This window comes from Eurytemora carolleeae, unplaced genomic scaffold (genome assembly GCF_000591075.1).
Source record: "Eurytemora carolleeae unplaced genomic scaffold, Eaff_2.0 scaffold1944, whole genome shotgun sequence".
In the NCBI taxonomy this organism is placed as follows: Eukaryota; Metazoa; Arthropoda; class Copepoda; order Calanoida; family Temoridae; genus Eurytemora; species Eurytemora carolleeae.
The window spans coordinates 22,624-32,227 of NW_019397841.1; the positions used below are offsets into that span (position 1 = coordinate 22,624).

Genomic DNA, 9,604 nt, shown 5'->3' on the forward strand with positions numbered 1-9,604 from the left:
TAATATTATGGTTAGTGTTTAAAGAATCCTAGAACTAGGATAATATTGTGGTTAGTGTTAAAAGAATCCTAGAACTATGATAATATTGTGGTTAGTATTTAAAGAATCCTAGAATTAGGATAATATTATGGTTAGTGTTTAAAAAATCCTAGAACTAGGATAATATTATGGTTAGTGTTTAAAAAATCCTAGAACTAGGATAATATTGTGGTTAGTGTTTAAAGAATCCTAGAACTAGGATAATATTGTGGTTAGTGTTTAAAGAATCCTAGAATTAGAATAATATTGTGGTTAGTGTTTAAAGAATCCTAGAACTAGGATAATATTATGGTTACTGTTTAAAGAATCCTAGAACTAGGATAATATTGTGACTAGTGTTTAAAGAATCCTAGAACTAGGATAATATTGTGGTTAGAATTTAAAGAATCCTAGATCTGAAAGAAGGTTGACGACTGATTGTCTCAAATCAATCCAAATATCAAAGACGACTTTCAAAGCGTCTTACTACTGTCATGTTTCGTGGGACACCCAGTATATGAATAGTTATTTGAGAAGTAGCGTATAACAGATTGTCTTCTCTTCAATTTTCCTAAACTTAAGACATTTTAACCATGGTTGAATCGGATTCAAACTTAATGAAGACGACATATTTTTGTAGCTATGGTTTAATTTAAGCATCGGGTAAAATCATTTTAATAGTTTGCAGCGCAGCTCGGATTTTTATGCATGGTAAAACAATTCTTAAGTTGCAGTCTCTGATATTTTCCTAACGTACTGCAAAAAAGGGCGTTTAAAACTACATTAGCCCTGCCCCGGTTCTTTTAATTCTTTAAATAATATTATGAATACAGACCGGTAGCAGGTTGCATATATTTATTCACCAATTAGAAAATATTCATAATATTTCAACACATTCCTGTTTTCTTTATACAGAAATTTCTTTATAAAAACGTAAACTTAAAGGAAATGTAAACGTATTTTTAAGAGACCCTTTAATTAACCCTGGAGTTTCAGATTTACATTTCTGTCTGTTTAAGAAAACATAATATATAATTCATCTTCTTAATTTTTATAAGTTAATATCAGAGATATAAGAGCAAATTGAAAAGAGTACCATACACTGAACGAAACTCCGGGTTTCCTTTTTGGGGCCATTTGTGAAAATTTTTATTCAAGAGATTCGAAAAAAATGGAGAATATATATAAAGTAACTGAATAAAACAATATTTCATAATAAAAATATTGATATCCACAACGCTGCCTCACCCCATTCGTGAAACCTGGGTTTCAAAACTGGCTTTCATTACGAAACCTTATGTCTTTAGTTTTGGGCTCCATGCAGTCCTCAAGCTCTGTGCTCTGAATTATCTCAAAGGTTTCAGTGCACACCACTTTCTCACCTATATAATAAACAGTGATTGTTCAAATTATCATACTAATTGAGAAACCTAATTTCCCATATTGCCAAGGTTTATTGACTCTTTGTAAGGTTGAAAGATTGGGGAGATAACAATTGTTTACAAAGATTTCAAGTTTTTGAACGTATACTACAGAGTCTGAAATTTAAAAGAGTATCGTTGAGCAAAACTCCCGAGTTTCATTTTTGGGGTCTTAACATTTGTGTAGATTTTGATTTAAGAGATTAAAAAAAATGGAGAATAGGAAAAAACTAAATAAAGTAATATTTCATAACTAAAATATTTATAGTATTATGTAAAAAAATAAAAATAGCTTTGAAATAAATTACAGCCTTATATATATATAGTTCATAGAAAGGAGAAGGTCAAACTCATACGACACATTACTGGAACTTGAATCTTGATTTTACGGACACGTATGAGAAAAAAAGAAGAAGTCAAAAAAATACATGCATGCAGTGAGAACCAGAAAACTATGGCATAGGAAGACGAAATTAAAGCAAACTTATATTAAATCACTCATTAAGTGAAATAAGCCTGTTTACACTATGCGATTGCTGTGTCTCATATATGAGCATATTGTACAATTTAAAGTTATAACTTGCGTCGTCTTCCTTTCCTGGTTCTCACTGTGTCAGATTTCAACATCACGTGAAATTTACTTTAGCTTGATGTGAGTAAATTCTTAAGTTTTTTGCAACTATACATCTCTGATGAAAGATAGATAGATAATATTGATGACAAAGGTATATATATGCACCAACCTCAGACCATCCTTTCATGTTACAATATATCCTTGACTCTGAGAAGCAAGAAGGTGAGGAGACCATGGTAAAACAGGGAGGGGAAGATATGTCGTGATATATGTTAAACCAAGATTCAAATTTCCTTATATGTGCAATACAAGGATAAGAGATTTGAAGGTTGGTCTTATCAACCCCCCCTCCCCACCGCCCCAAACAACCCGCACGCTCCTCATGCACCCTCCTTCCATCCCATTCTCCTCCCCGGAAAATAAATCAAGTAGGGAGAAGAAAATATTTTATACCTTTCGAATTTGAATATAAATATATATGCACTACTATCAGCTTGGGAACCCAGCGTTGCCAGAAACTAAGAACATTCCCGTTTGTCTCCCGAGTTCCCCAATCAAAATTTGAGCCAAATCGGTCCAAGGGTTCCAAAGTTATGATCGGACAAACAAACAGACAAACAGAAATTACAACTTTATATAAATAGAAAAGGATAGAATTAGAAACTTTATTCATTGTTAATTCATTATTTAATTAATTAATTCAATGAATATGAATCATTTAATTCATGTTTAATGCACATGTATTGTGTAATTCTTATTACTTTCAATGTTTATGTTTTGCAAAATTTCAAGCATGTCGAGTTTTCTGCTCTAATGTTTATATTTAATGTATTTAGAGATGTTAACGTTTTCATTTTTTTGAATAACGATCGTTTCGTTATGAAAACGACGACGAAAAATCAAAAACAAAACGCTCGTTTTAAAGACGATCGTTTTTATAGAATTCGTCGTTTCGCTAACAATCATTAACGACGAACCTTCGTTAACGATAGTTAACAATCGTTTTTCAAAAATGATAGCTTTTTTTAAAAACAATCGTATCAAAAACGGTCGCAAATCGTTCTTATAAAAACGATCGTTTATAAAAACGATCGTTATTTGTTTTTTAAAATTTCAAAACGAGTGGGTCGTTTTTAAAAACGATCGTTTTTGAAAACGATAATAAAACGAAACAAAAACGATCGTTTAACGATCATTTTCGAAAACGATTAACAACCCTATAACACTAGCTTGGGACTCCAGCTTTATTCGAGATTTAAACATTTCTTTAAAACACAATTCATTCATAGTTGAATTTTTAAACCAGACTTAGTATGTTGACTTGTTTCTATCGAGTTTTCCATTCAACCGAGTCATAGGGTATGTTTAGATTGAAATATTTGTTGATGTTTAAATATTATAAATATTTGAAAAATGCTTATTTATTTTTTTATGTTTGTGTTTCACGTTTTATTCTATTTTTATGTTTATATTATATGTTTCGTTTCCTGTTTTCATTTCTGATTTATTTATATTCATAGTGAATATAAATATGCATTATTTATGATTTAAATATGATTATATTCAGTTTTCATGTTTTAAGTTTTATATCTGATTTAATTTTCATGTTTTATTCAGCTGTTTGTTCTGACTCTGTATGTGAATTGTATTGAAAACAATACAATTGTGAAATGAATTAAATTTTACATTCATTGCTAATCAAAAGAAAGTGCAGACAATGGTTAATTTAGGGGTGATCAATATCGGAATTGAGCCAACCGCCCACCAGAGGTTGCTGCGTTTTCACTTATAAAAAAAAATCAAAATTGTCCGGGTTGCGATTTGACGATTTAATGTCGGAGAATTCACCATAAGGCCACAAAAAAAAAATATTTTTTATTTTCATGTTATACATCATTTTCTTGGAAATTTAATGCTGAATTCAAATCTGGAAAGTCTTTAAAAAAAAAAAAATTGAGTGAGCTAGAGCTAAAACAATTATCAAAAACATTAACAAGTTAAAAAACCGGAATATATTTAGTACCGTTGTTTGGTCATAACTTCTTTAGATTTTAATATTTTTAAAAATGGTTTTCGAATCTGAATTCAGAATTAAATTTCCAAGAATATGATGTATCATATTTAGTTAATTGTAATATTTTAAAGCTATTTCTCCAATATTAAATTGTCAATTTTCAATCCTATGGATGATTTTTAATTTTTTTTTGACAACAATATTTTTTTTTAAGTTAAAATGCAGCGATCTCAGGTGGGCGGCTGGCTGATTTCTGAAAAAAAGTCACAAATCAATCACCCTTGATGATGGTAAAATTTGTAAAATTTGGTTTCCTTATGAATGCCGCAACACATTTTAAAGACCAAAGACGAATTTCAATTCTGCTTCTTAAATAAATTTCGCTGCACAAACGAATGAATTGGTAGTAAATTATTCGCACCCCTCGCATGACCTATAAACAATATCCTTGCAAAGCAATAGCAGTGTAATCTCTTAGTATGTTCAAGTACGTGTTTAAATGAATGGCCTCGTTAGATAAAAATGTATAATTGAAAGGAACAATATAACTAGATACTGGCCGTTAGGGCCTAATCACAGTGCATTAGACGATACTTTCGTTGTGAATCAATCTAGGAAAATATGCGGTTAGGTTGGGAAACCTAGAAATGTTCGGTTTTACATTATGAAACTCTAAAAATGTTCTGTTTTACATTATGAAAATTCTAGATATGTTCGGTTTTACGTTTAGAAAAATCTAAGAATGTTAAGTTTTCAGTAATGAAAAACCTAGAAATGTCGGTTTTACGTTATTGAAAACTTAGCAATGTTCGGTTTTACATTATGAAAACTCTAGAAATGTCGGTTTTACGTCATGAAAAACCTAGAAATGTTCAGTTTCCCGTTATGAAAAACCTAGAAATGACGGTATTACGTCATGAAAACTCTAGAAATGTTCGGTTTTACGTTTGGACAAACCTAGAAATGGTCGGTTTTACATCATTAAAAACCTAGAAATGGTCGGTTTTACATCATTAAAAACCTAGAAATGTTCGGTTGACGATGGTGGAAGTTTCCATTTTAAGTTTTGAAAAAACAAGAAATGTTCGGTTTGCGATTCTCAGAAGAAGAGTTAGTTGACTTGAAATCCTTGAAATTTTGCGGAAGTAAGGAAAGCTGTTAGATTGATTACGATACTGAAACGACACTAGGTTTACGTTACAGAAATAGGAAAGTTTCCAGTTTAAGAAGAGTTTTCGAATTACGCTATGGAAAGCTGGAAAGCTGGAAAAATGGAAAGATTGAAAGCTGAAAAGCTGGAAAGCTGGAAAGATGGAAAGCTGGAAAGCTGGTAAGCTGGAAAGCTGGAAAGCTGGAAAGCTGATAAGCTTGTAAGCTTGTAAGCTTGTAAGCTGGAAAGCTGGAAAGCTGGAAAGTTGGTAAGCTGTAACGCTGGTAAGCTGTAAAGCTGGTAAGCTGTAAAGCTGGAAAGCTGGTAAGCTGGAAAGCTGGAAAGCTGGCAAATTGGAAACCTGGTATGCTGGTAAGCTGGAAAGCTGGAAAGTTTTTGTTTCACGATGCCTTAATTTAAATTCCGCGACCGTTATTTAAAAATGCAGTTTAACTTCTGTGCGTGATTTTTTATTTCTTTATAAGCAAGTTTACATGCAGTACATGCAGTACACTTATACATAAAGTACAGTGGTTAAATTTATTTAATAAATCTAGGACACTAGCATAACGATGATTTTAAATGAGATATAATTATGAGGAAGGAGGCTTTTGGACGACGGAAATAAAGTGTGTCTTTTATGATGTTGATTGTCAACAAATGTCAAAAAAATCTAGTTGATAGCTGATAAAAGTATGATGTCTGAAAATCTAGTTGATAGCTGATAAAAGTATGATGTCTGAAAATCTAGTTGATAGCTGATAAAAGTATGATGTCTGAAAATCTAGTTGATAGCTGATAAAAGTNTTAAAGATTAAAAGAACATTATTTCGGCGTTAAAAAAAAAAGATTAAATAAAAGTAATGTCATTATACTTAACAAAGAATATTATATTTATTGTAAAACATGAAAAAAATACTATTGATAAATTAAACAAAAAACCTTTGATATTTCAAACTTAGACTATTTGATCTAACAATATTCATAGTTTAAAATTTCAAAGGTCTACGACATCGGATTGCATAGATGTAGGAGTTTGTGGCGAAATCTCTTTTTGTTTCCAAATTTTTACTTCAGATTTCAATATATATATACTTTATTTGTCTGGGTGTCTGTTTGTTTGTTTGTGTCCAATAAACGTCAAAACGGCGAAACCGTTCGGGCCCAAATTTTGTGTGGGACCTCACCTGACCCCAGGGAAGGTTTATGGATATCACATTTTTAAATATTTGCCTCTAACAAAATTTAGCTTTTGAAAGTTTTGTAAATCCAGGAAATTTTGTTACTAAATCCGCGAAAATTTGTCATGTTTTTGTTTTACAATGTACACAAAGAGCAAATGTTATCAAATGAAAAAGATGATGGGCGTGAAGCGATCTAAAAATCTAGTTCATGTTAATAGAACTATGTGAAATCAATTCTTAACAGATATATATGGTATATATGGTATATATATATATATATATATATATATATATATATATATATAACTTAATGAAATTGCAATTAAGATTGAACTTTACATGCTTTACATGAACTTTTAGATTCTTAAGACTTTTCATCTTTTAAATTTATTCAATGATGATTTCAAATGATAACAATTGATAAAATGCCCATGATACTTTTGTCAAATTTTAAATTAATCTCTTTTTAAAACTCTGTATGTGTTAAAAAATTATATAAAATAAAAAAATTCGAAACCTATCATTTTAAATCAAGCCTTTTTTTGTTCGATTTCTTTGTTCTATCATATTATTCAAATTATATCAAAGTTTTAATTTAAGTTAACAAAATGATTTGTCATTTTTCTCTCAGTTCAATACAGATATTAACCTTCGGAAACTTCAAAAGAATTTATAAAATGTCGTTTTATAAACTTACTGGTAATGGAATTCTGCATTTAATTTTTTAATTAAATAATCAGTTGGAGCTCTTTAAACTGTTCCCGCATATTTCATGGCTATTTATTTTTATAATTTATAAGATTTAGGTATAATAGCGTAAATCCCACTGATAAATGGTCAAGCCGACATAAGCATTTTTTTCGATTTTTCCAAAGTTCAGGGTTAAACTATATTCTTGTTTTCAAAATCTCATTCCTTATGTAAGAAATAATTTTTGGTTCTTCAAAATAAGTTAACATTTTTTTAAGGTGCATCGTATATATATAGATATAGATATAAAAATAACATCTTTAAACATTTTTATTAAAACATTATAAAGAGAGCAATGTAATTATAAATATTCAATAAATTAGGATTGAATGACTAACAACTATAAGTATTTATGTTCTACAGGTTTCAGGTACTTTGTCCCGTCTTGTCCTGAGTCCTTATGCGGTCTCTTGTTTGGTCTAGCTTATCAAGTCTAATACCGTCGCAATAATACCTTGTCGACGATATTTTGCCCCAGTATGGGTTAACGTATGTATAATAAAGTCGAAGAGCAATTTCTGCCTCGTTAGATTTAAGTCGGATGGGGGAAAGGTCTTGGTTTGATATGCAGGTCGCAAATCTGGAACCATTAACTATGGTTCTGTGCGAGCTACGTCAAGACATCGCCCCTTTTTTGGCCCGGTGTGCTGCGTCAAGGTTGGACCGGTGTGGAGAGGGGGTTAGGTCGACTACACGGGAAAGTGGGTCAGAAGGATTTGAATCACAGCCCTGAGGCTTATTCTTCAAACCCAAATATGGACAAACCCAGTTGTACTGGCCCGCCCACACAGTTGTACTCACCCGCCCACCCAGTTGTACTAACCCGCCCACACCGACACGCCGGGCCGGGATGCGCCTCTTGAAGGATAATTTACAATCGTGTGATTGCGCCATTATCTGATTTGTTGCTAATAGATCGTATTAGGTCTGGCTTTGGCGGATAAAAAAAATGCCGATGTATTCTTGAAATTTTCATGTTTGTGTCCTGGGTCGGGGGTTTCATCTTTATTCCAGCTCACTGTATTCTAAACAAAGATGTAATTAGTGAAATGAGTAGGTGTTAATTAAAGCAGAAAGGTTTAATTAAGAAGACCCAGTAGATGCTTGTAATAGGTTGAACTCTGGCACAAACACTCACGATTTTGCAATTTTACCCTTTTCCAACATAATTACAGTTGCACGATGAAGACGTCAGTAGATTAGCAAAAACACTTTTGGTAATTGGAGAAAATAGAAAATAATTTAATACTTACTTTCATACGCATTGTAGAGCATGGATGCTGCAAACTTGACAGATTCAGGGTCCAAGTTGAATCCTCGTCCGGTGGCTGGAGTTCCGGCAAGGGCAAGGGGGTTGGTGGTGCAGATAGCCAGGTTGAAGGGGGTCAACACAGCGTTCAGGAGATCCAGAGGGACAAGACCAAGATTAGGAAGAGCTCCAGCACCACCAACACCACCAACACCAGCAGCAGCACCACCAACAGCACCACCAATGGCTCCAACTGCTTGATTGGCAAGATCAATTTTGGCCCCGATGAGGGCAGCGATGGCGGGGGTGATGATCTGGGCGATGATGATGGCGGCAAGGACGGCAAGGAAGAAGGGGACCAGGTAGACCCATTTCTCAATGCTTAAGAAATCATTAGCGGGAGCAGCAACCGCTGAACCAGAAGCATATCCGGTGGGCTCATTGTAAGATGCAGCTCCATAACCGTCAGAGGGGGCTCCATAGCCATCCGCAGGAGCTGTGGGTGCTCCATAACCGTCGTTGGGTGCTCCATACCCGTCGCTAGGGGCAGCATAGCCTTGGCTGCTGGGAGCTGCATATCCCTGGCTGCTGGGAGCAGCATAACCATCGTCGGCTAAAGCATTTGCAATGAGCACTGCGGCTAAGATCAGATAACGGGCCATGCTGTAAAAGAAAAACAATTGTAGAAAGGTATCTCACTGTTATTTATCTCTGAACTTGTGCCATAAAAAAAGATTGAAAGTTTTGAGATGAAAGTCTGGGAAAAAAACTGAAAGGTTGTGAGAGTGAAAGTTTACCTGATGATTTCACCGCTAAGAATATGAAGCCTGGTCTCGTTTGTAAGGTCAGTAGAATACTATCCCAGACCTAGGATACTAGGTTTACTTATCTCAGTGAAAACACGGCGTGGGGCGCGCGCTCTCAACTCACATACAAACACGCGCTTTCCCGACCCAGCATGACCCAAGTCACTTTCATTAGCCCAGAGCGCGTAAGGGTGCGCCCTGCACATTCCTGCGCGCATCCTAGGCCCCTTATTGGATGCAGGAACCCAAAATTTGAAACTGAGGATTGGCAAAGTGATTAGAGAAATGTAAGAGATAGATATTCTGATAATTTGAAGGTTGAACTTTGGTTGTTAGATCTAGCATTCTTGTAAAATCTAGGATTCTTGTAAGTTCTAGGATTGTTGTAAAATCTAGGAATGTTGTAAGTTCTAGGATTGTTGTAAAATCTAGGAATTT

At 33.7% G+C, this 9,604-nt stretch overlaps 1 protein-coding gene across 1 annotated transcript; it reads right to left on the reverse strand.

Moving 5' to 3' along the window:
• Positions 1-7,363: 7,363 nt before the first annotated feature.
• On the reverse strand, positions 7,364-9,264 carry LOC111716081 (uncharacterized). Its single transcript, XM_023491491.1, has 3 exons — positions 9,158-9,264; positions 8,365-9,023; positions 7,364-8,136 (listed from the first exon to the last, which is right to left on the reverse strand). The coding sequence occupies exons 2-3, from the start codon at positions 9,020-9,022 to the stop codon at positions 8,117-8,119; spliced, it is 678 nt and encodes a 225-aa protein (XP_023347259.1). The 5' UTR covers position 9,023; positions 9,158-9,264; the 3' UTR covers positions 7,364-8,116.
• Positions 9,265-9,604: the final 340 nt, after the last annotated feature.